The 19,364-nt window shown below is 43.3% G+C and overlaps 1 protein-coding gene across 3 annotated transcripts; it reads left to right on the top strand.

The window, feature by feature from the left end:
• The first annotated feature begins 4,741 nt into the window (after positions 1 to 4,741).
• pkd2 (polycystic kidney disease 2) lies at positions 4,742 to 19,128 on the top strand. 3 transcript variants are annotated; one of them, XM_063218685.1, is made up of 16 exons: positions 4,742 to 6,048; positions 6,146 to 6,259; positions 7,085 to 7,218; positions 7,761 to 8,011; positions 8,670 to 8,894; positions 9,208 to 9,436; positions 10,555 to 10,674; positions 10,864 to 10,914; positions 11,192 to 11,373; positions 13,498 to 13,618; positions 13,731 to 13,829; positions 14,590 to 14,711; positions 15,105 to 15,222; positions 15,698 to 15,861; positions 16,216 to 16,363; positions 17,059 to 19,128. In XM_063218685.1, exons 1-16 carry the CDS (start codon positions 5,604 to 5,606, stop codon positions 17,308 to 17,310), a joined length of 2,775 nt encoding a protein of 924 aa, XP_063074755.1. In that variant the 5' UTR covers positions 4,742 to 5,603; the 3' UTR covers positions 17,311 to 19,128. The 3 variants fall into 3 exon arrangements, with proteins under 3 accessions (XP_063074755.1, XP_063074754.1, XP_063074756.1); XM_063218684.1 differs by having other exon boundaries at positions 15,105 to 15,246; positions 15,701 to 15,861; XM_063218686.1 differs by having other exon boundaries at positions 4,743 to 6,048; positions 15,701 to 15,861.
• The last annotated feature ends 236 nt before the right edge of the window (positions 19,129 to 19,364 follow it).

The following is a 19,364-nucleotide window of genomic DNA, read 5'->3' as shown; positions in this document are numbered from 1 at the left end:
AAATTAACTTTTCCCATCACCAGCCATAATAGCTAGTTTTCGTTAATTTTACTTGCCAAACACACACTCAATAATGAGTCAAAGTGGCTAATAAGTTGGTCTTTCTATGTATTTCTCTCTAGTCTAAACCAATAGCAAATTGTCCTTGATTTCCAGTCTGTCCATTTATTCCAGTATTCCCTGCATTTCCTGCATTTATTCCTCCCGTTCCTCCAGTTCCTGCATTTCCCACATTTGTTCCTGTATTCATTCCTCCGTTCGTTCCTCCGTTCATTCCTCCATTCGTTCCTCCATTCATTCCTCCATTTTGCAACGACTGAAGCAAATTGGCCAAATTAACAACACCTGGTCGGGGCCCACGGATGACAGGAACAGGGGTAGCAAATTTAGGTTTGGCTGGTGTTTGCTTTGCGCCCTGCCCCTGCCCCTGCCCCTGCCCCTGCCCCTGGCCCTGCTCCTGCCCCTGCCCCTGCCCCGGGTTCCTCGGAGGCTTGAAAAGTTGTAGTGGTCTTCCACGGACCACCGTTGGCTTTATAGCTCCCCTCTTCAGGGCAGCTCCCAACGCGTTCAGGTAGTTTCTCTGGGAGGCTGTGAGAGCCCTGCTGCCAGACGACTCCTTGCCTCCCCTTGGCATGTAGACTACCAGCTTCTCGCCATTGTATACAAAAGGACTATCAGGTGCCTTGGTGGTTACTTCATAAATCTTACAGCCTTCATCTCTTTCTTCACTCTCTTCAGGACCCAGTGTAGAACCTTTAATGTACACAAAGAAACGACACTGCATAATAATGCACTACACATCAGCAGCACTGTAAGGTAGAAGTGAAGATCACACGCACTCGAACTACCAATAAAAAGTCAGAAGTAACCAGTTGCGATTATTTAGGGGGGTGGCAGGCACTGTATAGTATGTTGAAATAAACATAGCCATCTCCAGGGTGCGATTTGTTAAAGAACCAGAAGGGGGGATACGTTTCAGATTTTAAGCATTATCAATGGAGTTACATACCGCAAATATTAAAATCCTGTAGGAAAAGTGGAACTATCAAAACCAGAAGGGGGGACAATCCCCCCCATCCCCCCCTACAAATCGCACCCTGGCCATCTCCATGCATTGTAGCAGGCACTGTTAAATGGAACAAAATGGCATGTAGGCCTAAATAAAGACTAAATATTTCATAGCACAATTATGAAACCATGCAGGCCTGAAACGTACAGTGCCTAACATTAGCCTAATTAAAATGTAACAAAACATATAGCACAAAAATACACACAAAAAGCCAAACACATGTGGGAAAAAAAACTTTCAATGAAAATAAGCATACCTTCTAAACATTCTGACAGAGCGCAGATGAAAACAACAGCCACCACTGAAAAAGCACTGTGGAACACCATGGTTAAAGTCTGAAATGATTGCTCAGTGGGTTTCAAGGAGAATTTAAGGTAGAGGCAAGATCATTAAAAAACAACTACACCCTGTGTAGACTAGTTTGTGTGGTCTTATTATATTCCCTGTAATTGAATTGCACAACACCTGTAAATGATCATGGTTATTTAAGACAATTAAACTGTGTTTACTTCCACAAAGGGCATTAGTTCTAGTGTGTTTATGCATTTCAAATTCAATCCAACAGGATTCTTATCATGTCCAAACATGCTGAGATGTGTCTTCCTGATAAAACATTTAATTTCCCCACGCCAATAGCTTCTGGCATTGTGGTGCAGTGCACAAAAATGCAGGGAGATATATGTCAGTGTCCTCAGATGAGCACACCCTTTTCTGACTAACAGTTCAGGCTTGTTAGGCCGAGCACCAAAGTGCAAGGGCCATACCCCTCTCAGTATACATATATTTTGAATATTTATAAACTTTTGAGTGCGCGCGCAGCCAGGGATTCCAAAATGCTAGGCAGCTAGGTATTTATCACTGGAAGTGCCATTGGAGCCCTGCACAGGCTGGCGGTTTTATCCACTTACTCGCACGCTGTAATGTCGGTGACTGTTTAGAAGAACATACTATCATGACGCTCGGAATTCTTTGTCATATGCCCTGAAAAACGCTATATTGTGTTGCAAAGTGTTAGCCACGAGCCCTATCTCTGTCATTTCGTGAAGTATTCACGAAAAAAAACATTAATTTTCGTGGTGCATTCACGTTATTGCCCGTTTTTCGTGGTTGGGCAACGAAACGCTGCCTATTCATTTGAATTGCCCGACTGCTGCTATGGTTATCCAAGCGTCTGCAGGGGCGGGGAGGGAGTGCTGACAGAACACTGCTGATACACTTGGGACTCACTAATTCGACGCCCTTTCGGTACTTACGCCTTATGTCATACGACCCTAAACCTAACCCTAACCTTAACCCTAAACCTAAACCTAAACCTAACCCTAACCTTAACCCTACTTAACCCTAACCCTAACCTTAACCCTAACCTTAACCCTAAACCTAACCCTAACCCTAAATTGCTTGTTTGAAATGTTTGATTACCATGTGACGATACCGAAAGGGCGTCAAACTAGTGGGTCTCTAGGCAGCAGTCGGGCAATTCAAATGAATAGGCAGCGTTTCATTGCCCAACCACGAAAAAAGGGCAATAACGTGAAAGCACCACGAAAATTAAAGTTATTTTTTTCGTGAATACTTCACGAAATGAAAGAGATACGGTTGTTGGAGCCACTGCTGACAAGGCGGGGTTTCGCGGTCGGCGGCAGCCTCTGATTGTTTGGAAGTTGCCGTCACTCAAACGTCCTTCTCACATGTGATTGGTGTGATACAATAAAACTTCATTTACAAAGCATAGGAATCCATTCTCACGTCAAGATAATTATCCCACAATGGAGTTGGTAGGCGTACAGAAACCACTACAAAATCCAGCCGACTACAAAACAGGTTCTTAGCAAGAACTACACTGGTAACTTCCAATGTTAAACACCTAGCCGCCTAGCATTTTGGGATCCCTGGCTGCGTGCGTATTCGGCTACCATCATAATAGACCAACCTATGTATAAGCCCTGTTGTTTTTCGAAAGATTATTAGGGCCAGAGCACCGAGGTGCAACTTCACCCTCTCAGTGCGAAGCCTTTTTGGTACGTATCTCACTAAGATGAACAAAGTTTCACCAATGTTCATGCTGAAATGCATGGAATGTCTATGTGTTCCTTGCATATGAAGAAAATGAGTAATAATGGTAGGCCCTACACTTTTTATATTATATTCCATAATGCCCCCCACTAGAACATACCGGTATGCCTCACTCTCTTGAGAATTATTTCATCTTATGGTCAATAAAAATATGATAACACGCAACTATTTGGGTGGAATTAGTAAGCAGACACTGTTAGCTCCTTCTTTAGATGTCTGGGAAGATCAGACCATATTTTATTACCAATTTTGACAGAAATGTAAGAAATTTCTAAGGGTTTGCAAACTTTTTCATATGATTGCATTTGCACCCTAAAGAAACACCATGCAAAGTCCACTGTAAAAAAAAAGATCGGTAGTTTAGATACTAGCCAATAGTATTAGTTACAGTATTGGAATGTAAATTGGGTGAAGTTTAGTCATTAATAGGTAGTTTCGACTCTATTAGCTATTAGTATTAGTTAAAGTGTATGAATGCAAATTAGGTATAGGCCTAGTTTAGTCATTTCTCACCAGTACCAAGTCCTACTCCTTATTTATAGGTAGAGTGAGTATATAAACCCCTTGCATCAGAGTAACCTCAGCAACCTAATTTTTTGGGGTAAAAAATATTAATTTTTTGTCAGTGAAATGTACTGCCCCTCAAAATCCTTTTTTTCAGTGTAACCCTTAAGAGTGTATCGTTACACCGGTGTGACGGGAATGTTGGGCAGTGAAAGTTCTATAGAATTCTGGGCGCCATACAATACAATTTGTAATTTTAGAATGTTTTTAACCCCTTAGCGCAGTACTATGGCTCTCTGTAATGTCATAGCAATGTTGTTATGGTGTAGCTTAATCATTTTCAGCAAGTGAATAGGGTCGCCGGCGACCCCAGCTGCAGTAAGAACAGTACAGAATATTCAAAAACCCACACTCTTAAAGGTTTTAACCAATCCCACTATTAGATTTCAGCACATTAATTTTGCTATCTAGGTATTATTTAACATCTTTACACTCCACTCTACTGCATGTATCTCAGGTTGTTTGTGCTTGTTCTCTTCGAGGAGAGCACAACAGGCCTACACCTAGGCCAGGCAGTGAAAATTGTCACCCAAGTAAAGAGTAGAGTAAAGTAGAGTAGAGTAGAGTATCATTTATTAATCACGATGGATATTAAAGTGTTCAGTAGCACATACATCAATACAGAAAAAAACACAGACATTACATACGCACAACATTGCACATATTCACCATAAATTCACAATGTCAAATCTCTCTCTCTCTCTCTCTCTCTCTCTCTCTCTCTCTCTCTCTCTCTCTCTCTCTCTCTCACACACACACACACACACACACACACACACACACACACACACACACACACACACACACACACACACACACACACACACACACACAGCTGTGGTTGTGATGAGAAGAAGGTTGTGATGGTGTGCAAATAGTATGTGCTGCAGGTAAAATATGGATATGGATAGCCAGGCCCATACTTCTATAAAACTAACCCTCTCTGCCTTAGAATATGGACAAGAGAGTTTCCATTGGCTCTATGTAGACGTTTGGTTAAGTGAAATAATATTATTATTGAGCCATAGGGCCTATGTTGTGGTTGGTTATGTTCTTGCCCATGGCAAATGGCAAATCATCATTCAGAGCATTTTGGTCCTTGACAAGATGGGGGCGTTGCTTAGCAGCTACAGATCACACAACAAGTCTTTGGACACAACCTACCCCATAAATAGACGCCAAATTCAAGAATTTATTTTACTTCAACTCAAGCGCTTTTAAACAAAGCAGTCGAAATTGGATAACGGATGAGCAGAATCCAGTTTTACGCGCGTCGTATTGATTAAGGCTAGGCGACGTAGTGCGTAATCGTCAAGTTTTGAGTAGGCTACGCTCAAGCAAAATAGCACTGGTCTGGTCAAAGCTATCCTTAAAAGTTAAGGAAGAGGCCCGATGACTGAATTTTCCAGGGATTCGTGCCATTGGCTGTGACGCAGTGGGTTCTAATGTAATCTGATTCCCTAACAAATGAGAGTCTCCGATTTGGGGGAACAACTGGGAACAAGATGGCTGTCTGGAAACATAGGACTTATTTTGCTTCTTTGTGATTAAAAATATATATTTTGGTAATTGGTGAAAAGCATCTTGACTACACGTTTTGGCGTGTTTAGTTTTTTGTTCACGGTACGCAGTGACGAAGACGGCCCAGGAACTTCTAAAAGGTTGTAGAGCTCTAAAACTGTTTGGCTCACCAAACAGAAATAGTATGCATGCCTTTACAGTGAAACGCTGTATCTAATTATTGATTCTAATAGAGGGGCGCATTGGCCTCGAGAAAGCCACCGCATTTTACATGATTTAAGTTTGTTTAAGTTTCTTGATGGCTGAGAAGCACTTTAGCCCAACTGTCTTATAAGGTAGTTAAGGTGGCGACGCGCAGGACAATATAAGCAAAACTATGAGTTCCCCTCGAATCAAACCAAATCAGACACAAAATCCGAGTGGCCGGTCAACAGCGGATGCTGCAACTGTATCGTTGCCACACAGACTGGATCCAAGCGAGGGCATTGAGATGGAGAGAATACAGCATCAGAACGCGGACTCTGCTGCGCCTCCTGGTACGCCGTTAGCCCCCACTTCAAGCTCAAGGCAAGCTTGGAGCCGTGACAATCCTGGGTTTGAACCCGAAGAGGAGATGATGGAACCGGACTGGCCACCGGAGAGTCCTGGCCACAGGTCCGTATCCACGGGTAGCAGTGGGAGTAGCGGTCTTGGAAGTTTCGCCGGAGGCGCTGGCGCACGGATGCAGAGAGGACTCTACCCAACTCCAACTTTGGATGCGCCCCAACAACAGATGCACGATCACCGAAATTGTGGGAAAAGGATTCTTGAAAAAATAAGAAGTATGTTGTTATTCAGCCCAGATGTAGGTATACATGTATTACTATGTGTTTATAACATGTGTTATCTGAGTTTCCATCTGCTGCGTTTCCATTGTAGTTCTGTGGGGTACACGGCTTCTTGAGGACTGCGACAGCAGCAGAGAGAGGTACCTGAAGAATGTCCTTCGCGAGATGATGACTTACATCGTCTTCCTCATCACTCTATGCATTTGTGAGTAGTAGCCCTAGATAAAGGCTTGTACCGGAGGAAAAAAATAATTTTACAAATGTCTGTTTAGAGCGAGTAGATACAGTATATTTGTTTTCTAAAAAGCCTGATATGTGGTTATTTTTTGTTTCATATCGTAGTCCAGATTGTTTGTACCGCCAAGGTGTGCACACCTATGTGGTTTTGGTGCCTCCACTTGCTGCCCATCTTTTAAATCACATACAAACGCACGCACGCACGCACACACATACACACCCACACGCACGTGCGCGCACGCACGCACACACACACACACACACACACACACACCATACTTTATGACAGCGGAATGCTGACATTCAAAATTAGGAATGGGAGTTTGGGGAGCTTAGGGAATCATTTCCTGGCAGAAAAGGTGGCACACCCAGAGAGGAAATTGTTCTAGGACACTGTTAAGAGTCTATAGGCCTGTATGTACATTACTGCGAATAGGTGGTTTGCTGTGTTTTTCAAAAACTATTAAAATCTATATTAAACTTAAACTTAGACTTAGACTTATGTTTATTGATCCCAGTGGGAAATCAAGGGTAACGGCTGCCACTATGTAGCCTGGGAACTCCCACACTGCCTTTAGTTCTACACAATCGTTTCGATCTGAAAGACAGGTGTTAACCAGGCAAGCCACTATGTGTGACGCCCCAAAAACAGTACAGTACAGTACATTACAGTACATGGTGTAAAATAAAGTACAGTACAGTACATAAGTGTAAGACACATTGGTAAGGATGAGGAGACAAAAGATCCCATTATATGATCTATTAACCAGTTTAAAATATCTATATTTTTTAGTGACATACGGGATGGTGAGCACCAACATGTATTACTACACCAAGGTCATGTCTCAGCTGTTCCTGGATACACCAGTAGCCAATGGAGACCCAACCTCTTTTAAAACAATCTCCTCTATGGATGACTTCTGGAGGGTAAGAATTGTAGTTTGCCGCTTTCCATTGTATGGTATAATAGACTGTGTGTGGTGTGTTGTGATATGAATGTCCTGTGTAGAGCAAGGATGAACTGCACATCCATGAGCTCCCTTTTAATCCATTTTTAGTACGGCTCGTGGGGGCCCGAAACGTCACAAAAATTAAGAAATGAATCAAAAGGAAGCTCATCGGTGTGAGGTTCATCCTTGACCTAGATGAAATTTATGCTTTGACCCTGCACCCAGCAAAAAAAAGAAATTGGATGTGCGTGAGATCTGACTGGGATGTATGTCCTGTGTAAAAAGTCAGAGAATGCACGCACATCAGTAGCACAGGTGCTGGACCAAACATCAGATAACTGAAAGGAAAGTAAAGGTCCGCAACACTGTTAGATGCTCGCAAAATGTAATGGCACGATGTGACGAGTGCACTGTGATGAAGGACAGATAGTCCGAAACGTCGTGCCATTCACTTTTGGGAGCATCTAACAGTGTTGCGGACCTTTACTTTCCTTTCATGAATGTCCTGTGTCCCTCTAGTTTGCAGAAGGACCCTTCCTTAATGGGATGTACTGGGAGGTGTGGTACAACAACAAGACCATTCAAGAGAATCAGAGTCTAATCTACTATGAGAACCTGTTGCTGGGTGTCCCACGTCTTCGCCAGGTCAAAGTTCAGAACGCATCCTGCACTGTCCTAGAAGACTTAAAGGACAAGGTCCAGGACTGCTACAGCGTGTACTCTCCTGCCAACGAAGACAAAGGCACATTTGGACTCAAGGAGGGCACTGCGTATGTTTGCTTGATGCACTTAGACAAAGCTGATGATTTTATTCAAAGTAGCGTGAAAATCAATGTAGCAATTTTATGGGAAAAAAACATTCTTTCAAATGTGGAATTCACTTTCTTAGACTGTTGTTATGAAATCTATAAATTAGGCTGCAAGGACAAATGTGATAATGCTTTATATTCAGGGAGGCAACTATTGGCCAGTGGGTCAAGTGCCTAAAGTTTTACCTCCATCGTGTTTTTCATTGTGTTGTTAGTTAGATTGGACACTCCTCACAACAGCACTAAACACGTTATTTCTTATTTAACAATTTGAAAATGTATGGGAAAACAGATACAATGATCATTTCCCATGTCTCTGAACAGTGTAGAATGTCATAACATGATCAACAACACTGTCCTTAGATGTGCCTCAATCCATATCAAGGGTATTATTAACTCCGCCAAGGAGGTTATGTGATCGTCCGATTTGTGTTTACATTCGTTAGTTTGTTTGTACGGTTGTGGTGCGTTTGTTTTTCTGTCCATCAGAGGGCGAAGGTTCAATTCTAGTATAAAACTGTTGTCAAGTCTAATGACAATGAAACATAATTAATTGTATTGATTTGTATTCAGAAACAAGGAAGAAACTGATACAGTATGTGTCTCTTGTGATTGTAAGGTGGAGGTACTCGGAAGAAAGTAAAGTGGGAGGGAGTTCCCATCCGGGGGAGGTGGCCTCGTACAGTGGGGGCGGGTACTACCTGGACCTGTCTCGGAACCGAGAGGACTCGGCCAATCAGCTGCAAGTGCTGAAGGACAACCTTTGGTTGGATCGTGGCACAAGAGCAGTATTCCTGGACTTCTCTGTATACAATGGAAACATCAATCTTTTCTGCATTGTCAGGTATAAACTATAGTAAGACTGTGTTTGTTATTGTCCAAAATGTGTTTGTTATTGCCAATTGTGCAGCACCTACAGTCTTTTGAAACCTTTCCTTTTATTCCCTGCTAAACTAACACTGGCCATTTCTCAATGTCAAGTGTTCTAGTCTTGCTAGTGCAAGTAATGCCCATTTTAAACTTGCCAGTGTGAGTAACGCCTGCGAAAAACACTTCACTATGAGAAACACCCATTGTATCGAAAGCTGCCCAAAGATGGGGCTTTTCATTAGTCCACTTATGTCCACTTATGCCCACTCCGTCACCCCCATCCTCAGGCTGCTGGTGGAGTTCCCGGCCACAGGGGGCGCTCTCACCTCCTGGCAGTTCCAGACGGTGCGCCTGGTGCGCTACACCTCCAGCTGGGACGTGTTCGTGGGGCTGTGCGAGGTGGCCTTCTGCTTCTTCGTGCTTTACTACGTGGTGGAGGAGACCCTGGAGATCCGCCTGCACCGCCTCTACTACTTCAGGAACCTCTGGAACTGCCTGGACGTCCTCCTCATCCTGGTGGGTGGGCCCCCGAACAGATGCTTGCACAGAAACAATTCTGAGTGAAATTGTCAAAGATTTACTTTTTAAAAAGAGATTTTTGGTGCACTCTTTCAAGGTAATTTTGTCTGATTAAAAAAGGAGCACAAGAAATATAGCCTATAATATGTATAGCCTGATTATCATTGACCTTCAAATCTCTTCGAGACTTGGTCTGACCAAGACCATAACCATTAACGTTTCCCAAACTGCATGGTTGACCCACCTCCCTAGGTTTGCTTCTGGTTGACTGGTGTCCGACAAAGTGGGTGGAGTTCCCATTTTTTCGGGATATCAGAAACGATATTTGCATTGCTCTTGACCTGACTAGAAGCAACAGAGAAGATGTTGCGTCACTAGGAGGGCGTGGCCTGGCTATGCCGTATAGGCATCCATCCGCATAGGTATCCATTAATACCTCAGTAACCCCATCCTATCCATTTGAGACCTTTGTTTTGTCATAACTGTACGTGTATGTGTACACAGTAGGAGACATAGTCATACTCTTTGAAGAAGAAGCTGACACACACACACACACACACACACACACACACACACACACACACACACACACACACACACACACACACACGCACCCACACAAGCACACACAAGCACACACGCACACCCATGCACGCACACAGACACACACAAGCACACACACACACACACAAACACACACACACACACACTATGCTGTACACATGACACACATTATGATGTTCACTCTGCAACGTGATTACGGGGAATCTGTTGGACATGCAGTACGAGTATCTCACGCCGGCTCCTCTCCATCTTGTCCTCTGGCCTCCTCCTTCAGCTGTGTGTTCCGGACATCATCATGACATTTTTGATACTTAAGAATGCCCCACGATACGATATGGTCCGGTTCGATTTTTTTTTTCAATTCATTTTCTACTTCTATTCATTGGAACAAACAACAATTACAGTAGGGCATTGGGCAGGGGTCAGCGATTCGATTGTTTTCGATACTTAAGAATGCCTCATGATATGATATGATTCCATTCGATTGTCAGCCATAGGATCGATGCATTGATACATATTGATGATTATTTACACCCCTTCTCTTCCTTCAGCTGTGTGTTCCGGCCATCATCATGAACATCTGCAGGACCGGCCTGGTGAACAGCAACCTCAAGTCTCTCCTGGACAACCACACCACCTACCCCAACTTTGTGTCGCTGGCTAACCTACAGGTGAGAGAGAGAGCGTGGGTGTGTTTATGTGAAGTGAGGCTAATTGCTGTACGCAAATGTGTGCGATATGTTTACTGCAATAATGTGTATTAGATCTTTGTTTATGTTTTGTGTATTTATGTAAACCATCACACACCTTAATTTCCCTCGGGATTAGTAAAAGTACTCTACTCTATTCTACTCTACTAGGTGCAGTTCAACAACCTGGCTGCAGTCATTGTTTTCCTGGCCTGGGTGAAGGTGAGTGATGAAGTTGTTGTTACAAGACGTTACCAGTTGGATTATATGAAGGAGGCTTTCATGGGTTACATTTACAGGAACCATCAATGAAACCTTTGGCCTGTTGTAGTAACATATGGGTTGAGCTTGCAACATCCATTGTGGCTATTACAAAATCTTTGCCATCATTTGATTGCATATAGGCATCAACAATTTAAATTAGGTTGCAAATTGTTTTTGTGTGTATGACACTAAATGCCAGAACTGTATGTCTTTCTTAACTCCCTATTGCCCATAGCTCTTCAAGTTCATTAACTTCAATAAGACCATGAGCCAGTTGTCCACCACCATGTCCCGCTGTGTGAAGGACCTTGTTGGGTTCGCGATCATGTTCTTCATCATTTTCCTGGCCTATGCCCAGCTGGGTTACCTGGTCTTTGGCACCCAAGTCAATGACTTCAGCACCTTCCAAGCATGCATGTGAGTACGGATAGTAACAAGGTAGCATTATCCGCTTAGTGTAGTGTTTCTCAACGGGGGCGGTGCAGCCCCCCACAGGGCGTTGGAGAGCTCTAGGGGGGGCGTTGAGAAGGATACAGCTGAGAGGGGGCGGTGCTCAGTTGCCATTGGGGGGCGTTAGTCCATTTAATTTTTTAATACTAAGGGGGGCGTTGTCAGACTTCTGATGATGTCAAGGGGGCGTTGGGAGGTTTAATAATAATAATAATAATAATAATTGTATTTGTATAGCACTGTGTCATACAAGGCATGTAACTCAAAGTGCTTAACAAATGGGAAAAAACATTGTTAGAGATAGATTTAAAAGGAGAGGAGAGATAGATTTAAATGGAGAGGTATAGAGGAGAGGCAGAAAAAGCAGGAAGGCAGAGGAAGAAGAGATAGACAGAGAATGTAGAGTCATAAGGTCAACGTAGGTTAGGACCAGGATTCTTAGATGTGTAAGGTCCATAGTGGCTGGGCCTATCATAAGTCATAGATAGTCACACAGAGATTGGGCGCTCAGGTGCGGCCCCTGGTGGCATCAGGGGTGAGGAAAAACTCCCTTTCGCTTGATTCATAGTTTGTGAGGGGGAAAAAAAGCTCAGTGAGGTCTGAGAAAAAAAGACCCCCTGTAGTCAGGAAGAAACCTCAGGCAGAGACCAGCGGCCACCTAGGGGAGCCCCCTGCCAGGGCTGGATTGCGAGTAGTAAGGGCGCTGCGGCGGCTGGGACACTATGACGTCTTGGCAGCTAGGAGTTGGCAAGGATGAAGAGGTGGGTCTTCAGCTGCTTCTTAAAGGAGTCGACGGAGGTGGCTGATCGGATCTCGATGGGGAGGGTGTTCCATCTCTTGGGCGCATAGCAGGCAAACGCGGCGTCGCCGATCTTCTTCTGCGGGGGGGTGGGGGTCCTTAGCAGCTTGGCATCAGTGGACCTGAGAGCTCGAGCAGGGGCATAAAAAGAGAGCATGTCTGAGATATAGCTAGGGGCAAGTCCATTTAATGCTTTAAATACTGTGAGCAGAATCTTAAAGTCGATTCTGTATGAGACAGGTAACCAGTGCAGGTCTGCCAAGACAGGAGAGATGTGCTCTCTCATTCTGGTTCTTGTTAGGATTCTTGCCGCAGAATTTTGAATGAGTTGCAATTTGTCAATTAATTTTTTTGGGAGACCAGAGAAAAGAGCATTGCAGTAGTCTATCCTACTGGTGACAAAGGCATGAATAAGTTTCTCAGCGTCTTGTCGGGGGGCCAAGCCGCGCACTTTGTTGACATTTCTAAGATGGAAAAAAGCAGATTTTGTTATCTTGTTGATGTGAGGCTCAAAGCTCAAATCCGAGTCTATGACCACACCTAGGCTAGTAACCTTATCTTTAATGTGTATGCTTAGGTCACCTAGGCTTGAGTGGAGTTTTGCACGTTTTTTTCTTAGGCCCAATGAGCAACACTTCAGTTTTATCTTCATTTAATTTTAGGAAGTTACTGTTCATCCAATCTGTAATGGCAGACATGCATTTAGTCAAGGCATGAATGGCAGTGGTTTGGCTAGGCTCGACTGAGATATATAGTTGAGTGTCATCGGCATAGCTATGAAAATCAACATTGTGCTCTCTGATGATGGAGCCCAGGGGCAACATATAGAGAGAGAAGAGGAGAGGGCCCAAGCAACTACCCTGAGCAACTCCAAAAGGCACATCATACTTGTTGGAGACGTATTCTCCGATGGTGACAAAAAACTGTCTTCCTGTAATATATGTTTTGAACCACTCTAAGACGTGACCGGACAAGCCTACCCAAGATTCAAGGCGGTCAATTAGTATGTTGTGGTCTATCGTGTCAAAGGCGGCACTGAGGTCGAGGAGGATAAGTGCTGAAACTTTGTTTGCGGCAGTGTTGAGCCTAAGATCACTTGGGATGAGGCCAAGGGGGTGTTTTGTTCAAAAAAGGTTGAGAACCACTGGCCTAGTGTTTGAACTGAGAGATGATATCAGGAAAAGTAATTGCAAGCTGTGAAAACATGTATCGTTTATGGTGCTTCAAAAATGACATTTATAGCCATTGCTTCCCTTTTCATAAATGCTCACCAATTGTTTATTGGGGTTCAGATTTACACAGTTCCGGATCATTCTGGGAGATTTCGACTTCTCAGAGATTGAAGAGGCCAATGGGATTCTTGGGCCAATTTACTTCACTTCGTTTGTCTTCTTCATCTTCTTTATCTTGCTGGTAAGACCATTTACACTGACACTCCATAACTATTAGAATAGCTGTAAAACCGGAACATCCTCCGTTTTCAAGTAAATTATATTCTGTATGTTCTGCCCTCTATTTTTTTTAGAACATGTTTCTGGCCATCATCAACGACACATATTCTGAAGTAAAGACAGACATGTCACAGCAGCGATCAGAGATGGAGATGGGTGACCTCATAAAGAAGGTATGACATACAGTAGTACAGTCATGGATAAGCGTTAAGGGCGTCAGACTTGTATCCCAAAGGTTGCCGGTTTGACTCTCGACCCACCAGGTTGGTGGGGGGAGTAATTAACCAGTGCTCTCCCCCGTCCTCCTCCATGATTAAGGTACTACCCTGACCATGGTACTGTCCCGCCACACTGCTCCCTTGGGGCGCCATTGCGGGCTGCCCCCTTGCATGGATCAGGCATATATGCAATTTTGTTATGTGCAGTGTGCACTTGTGTGCTGTGTCACAATGGCAATGGGACTTGGAGTTTCCCAATTGCGCTTTCACTTCACGTAACTACATCAGGATAGATGATTATTGTATTACATAACATTACACTTAGCTGGCGCTTTTGCATCCAAAGCGACTTACAGTTATTTAGGTACAGGGTATTGGTTACAGTCCCTGAAGCAGTGTGGGGTTTGGTGCCTTGCTCAAGGGCACTACAGCATTAGAGCACAAGTGTTGGATCATGATGCATAGTGATGTCATTTCAGTATGAGAATGTGTTTTTTCTGAGCGTGATGTGGCAATAGAGGTCAAAGACAAGCTTGAATAATGCTTGCAAATGCATGGAATGTGTGTTTGCATGTGTCCATAAGTATACAGGTATAGGTAGTGAATGTGTAGGGTAAGGGTGTGTGTAGGTCTGGTAGGTACATTTTTTAAGTCTTTACAGGCATACGTACGTAAGACCAAGGTAAGACAATATCGCTCTGTGTTGTTTTGCCAGGGCTACAACAAGGCACTGGTGAAGCTACGCCTGAAGAAGACCACTGTCGATGATATCTCAGACAGCCTGCGGCAGGCGGGAGGGAAGCTCAACTTTGATGAACTTCGTCAAGACCTCAAAGGGTAACTACAATAATTCCTGAATTAAACTCAAACGATAGTAGATATATGTTGCACAGAATGCAAGTACAAGACACAAGACAGTGGTAAATTGACTGTATTTTTACAAGTAAAGCACCTTGCCACTCCTTCGAGCAGTCAAAGTGCTTTACATTGTATGCCTGACATTCACCCATTCACACACCAGTGACAGTGGCTTCCACACAGGGTACCACCCTGCGAACAGGAGCAATTTTGAGGTTAAGTATCTTTCTCAAAGACACATCAATGGGGTCAGGCAGAGCAGGGTTCGAACCTGCAACCTTCTGGTTGTGAACGACTCTAAAACCTGAGCCACCACCACCTCATAGTGATCATTTTGGGTTGAAGAATGTGTGGGGTTTTTTTGTTTTGCAGGAAGGGCCACACGGATGCTGAAATAGAGGCCATCTTTGCCAAGTACGACCTTGATGGAGACCAGGAGCTCACAGAGCATGAGCACCAACAGATGAGGGACGACTTGGAGAAAGAGAGAGTGTGTGACAAGCAGTGTTACATGGTTGAGTATATGAGGGTGACCAAGGTTTAGACTAGAGAAATAACACACAATGGAAGATGCGAGTATGGAAAGCCAATACAGAATGAAAAAAAGTACAATACTCTATTATGTACTGTATGCAGCATGATTCTGAATTCTTCAGTTCTTTTGTTTACATTCTTGGATGTCTATTAATAAACACAAAAAGCAATGAAGGGGAACTCGCACAAATGGTGTGCGAGTTCCCCTTTGTTGCTTCAAGTTAATCCACTGACCTACGCACCCACCAGGCATCAAGTTCAAAGGCGTGGTACCTCCATTGAAAGAAAGTTTTAATAAACACACACACACACACACACACACACACACACACACACACACACACACACACACACACACACACACACACACACACACACACACACACACACACACACACACGGATACTCAGTGTCTCTTGCACACACGCCAGGAGGACTTGGATCTGGAGCGGAGTGCGCTGCCCAGGCCAATGAGTGGACGGAGCTTCTCCCGTAGCCAGGACGACTCCGAGGAGGACGACGATGAGGACAGCGGCCACAGCTCACGTCGCCGTGGAAGCAGCTCGGGGGGCGTGTCATACGAGGAGTTTCAAGTGTACGTGTCCAAGACTGAGTGGCACATTTGACTCATTCCAAGAGATGAAAACAAAACTCAGTTTCAAAAAATGTTTGACCAGTTAGTAAAGATGCATATGACATTACTGATGTACTACAGTCCCAATAATCCCAAGTGAAGCTGTGTTGTCATGATAGCCAGGCTGAGTAATACCTTGAAGTAATACTTTACAATCAGTGTAGCAGGTGTTTTCACATAGTTACCGTAACAATCGTTCACATAAGAAGAGAAGGTTAGACATGGCGACCGCTATTTCACCTTGTATAAGTGTTGTTAGAATATGAATCATCACAGTAGCTAATGTACTGTATAACCCTCCCTCCGTCCCTGCAGTCTGGTTCGGAGAGTGGACCGCATGGAGCATTCTATTGGGAGCATTGTGTCGAAGATTGATGCCGTCATCGTGAAGCTGGAGACAATGGAGCGTGCCAAGCTGAAGAGGAAGGACGTGCTGGGCAGACTCCTGGATGGCATGACGGAGGTGAGGAGAAGCCCAACAGCCTAGTTGGGATTTCATGGCATTGGGTTTTGAATAAACAAAAAGTAAGCACACTGTAAGAAAGTGTGAGAAACAAAAAGTTATCATGAGTAATGTAACAGTAAATCTCTCTCTTCTCTTTTCAGACAGGGTGACATGGCATTTAGTCATTATGCTGCCAAATATTGGAACCAGCATCAAAATAGAACTGCCCCAACAGTATCTTGTATTAAAAAGAAATTAAAAACAGCTTTAATTTTTATCTGCCTTTGGTAATAGCTATCTGCTATATTTAATACAATATAGTTTTTTCTTCTGCTCTTTTCTCTTTCTCTACTCTCTAGCACATTGAATGACAGTGTTGTTTGATAATGTGCTATATAAATAATATTGACTGAGCCCTGCCGTGGCCAACCGGTAAGAGCACTCACCTGCCATGAGGCTGACCTGGGTTTGATTCCCGGCCCGGGTCCTTTGCCGACCCCTCCCCATCTCTCTCCCAATTCGCTTCCTGTCCACCTCTCACACTGTCCTATCAAAAATAAAGTTGAAAAAGAATAATAATAAATAAATATATATTTAAAAACAACAACAATATAATAATTATAATATTGATTGATTGATCTCTCTCTGTCTCTCTGCTCGTCAGGTTATCAGGAGTAATGTAACAGTGAATCTCTCTCTCTCTCGCCTGTCAGGATGAGCGTACGGGCAGGGACCCTGAGCAGCACAGAGAGCAGATGGAGAGGTTGGTGAGGGAGGAGCTCCAGCGCTGGGAGTCGGACGACACCATCTCCCAGGTCAGCCATCAGCAGCAGCAGCAGCAGCAGGGCCCTGCTGCGGTCGGGCCCGGAACCAGAACCGGGACCGGGGCACAGCCTCGACCGCACAGCGCACAGCCTTCCTCATCACAGTCCACCGAAGGAACCGACGCGGCAGGAAATGTGTGATCTTGCTGCGATGAAGGGTATTTTATTTTGGTGGCTTTAGCCAATTGAAATGAAATCATACCAAGTCAGGGATCAACAGAAATCAATATACCATATGCTACAACTAGAGATGCACTCAGAGAATGCAGACCTCCGCCAAGGAAGCTGTTTGATAGAACATTTGACTATGTCACACACCCTAATTCTTTTCAAGTCTTTCTGCTTTGTTTTTTGTGGAGTTAGAAACTGAAATGTCAAAATTCTCCCTATCCCACAATGGTGAAGAATCTTTAAAAAAATAATCCCATTCCTGGATCAGGATTGTGATGCGGATCACCACCAAAATTCAATCACGTGTTCCTTTTGTCACTTCCAATAACTCCAACCAACACGACCGAAAACATAACCTCCTTGGCGGAGGTAATAATTAGAACCATTACTTTCAACCCAATGAAATGATATGAGATGGAGAGCAATCTATTGCCAAGCAAAACGCATTGTTTTGGATGAGTGAATCTGCAGACACCTTTCTGTGTCACTGCATTACTCTGTCACTCACACACTCTTTGACTTGACAAAGATGAAGGCCATATGTACTAAGATACAAATGTGTGTTATAAACATATATTTGCTCGTATAGTTCTTAAGCTAAGCTTGCATTGCATGTTCAACTGTAGGGCAAAGATCAAGTGCAATTTAAGCTATTTCTTTACTTTGTGTGCTTAATATTATGAAGTAACTATGCATGTGTCCACTTCTATGCAGTGTTGAACACGACAAGAGAAAATGATTACCAGCATACAACAAGGAATGATACAGACAGTATTATAGGACAGATATAGATTCATTTTGCACAAAAACTTAGTAGGGGTGTAAATAATAATCGAAATGTATCCATATATCGCAATATAATCTGACGATTGAATCAAATCGCATCGGATTGTGGGACGTTCTTAAATCGAAAATAATCGAATCGCTGGCCCCTGCCCAATGTCCTAGCTCCATAACGTAATAGGAGTGGAAAAGTATTTGGGAAAAAGTTGGATCGAATCGTATTGTATCGTATCGTGGGGCATTCTTAAGTATGGCAAATAATCGAATCGCTTCGCATCGAATAATAAGATATCGACATTGAATCGTATCGTCATGGAGGCTGTGATTTACACTCCTAGAACTTAGAGAGGAAGAGGTTTACTGAATACATTACATTGTTCCAAACCCTACACAACAATGTAGTGAGATTATATCTTTTTTAATTCATGCTAGAAATTGCATTCATTTGTTATTTAACAGTGCAATTACAGATCCACAAGTAAAAACGAAGTTGAATGCGAAGTGGGTAAGTGCCTCAATTTGCATGTTTCGATTTAGCTTCTTGCAGAGCTTATCTCGTGATTTTAAATGAAATACAACCCGCCTTCAGTGGTCTGATCCGAAAGACAGAAACCGTCTGCAGTGTTTTTTATGTGCACTCCTTTTGTGCCAGTCACAAGCTTTGTCTTTTTTATTTTATTATGGACAGATATGCAGGTACTATCACTATTGGATTCACAGTTCACTTGTATATACATATAAGGTACAAAAGAGTGGCACATTTGGTCAAGTGTTATTATTTTCTTTCCTTTATGCACAGCTTTGTGTAAGTTAACGTTTTTTTATTAAAACATGTATGGTACATATTGTAACTTGAAACAAACTTCGATTTGGAGTGCATCTTAGATTCATGGAAATCCATGTGTCAATTACCGTACTATTAAGTACTTTTCAGAAATAATGTCAGCTTGAGAATGATTAACTGTATATCCTTCCTTGCTATTGAGTCGAGAGTATGTTGGTATAATGCAATAAATTCTCAAAAAAAAAAAAACCACTGTGTTGTGATTTTTTATTGAAGGTCAGATATCCCAAATTCCTGTTGGTAATAGGTCGGCCAGTCGTGTGGGGAAGGGTTTGGTTTACCCCATTGATGCCTGATGTTGCGTTGCACAACATTGCCCTGGCCTGGCGCCTAGAGCTGCATTACGCAACATTCAGGCTCATGAGATTTGAGACAACTTCATTAACAGTCTCTGTTT

Source organism: Engraulis encrasicolus, chromosome 16 (genome assembly GCF_034702125.1).
Source record: "Engraulis encrasicolus isolate BLACKSEA-1 chromosome 16, IST_EnEncr_1.0, whole genome shotgun sequence".
Taxonomy (NCBI): domain Eukaryota; kingdom Metazoa; phylum Chordata; class Actinopteri; order Clupeiformes; family Engraulidae; genus Engraulis; species Engraulis encrasicolus.
This window is presented reverse-complemented; position numbering and strand designations above follow the sequence as displayed.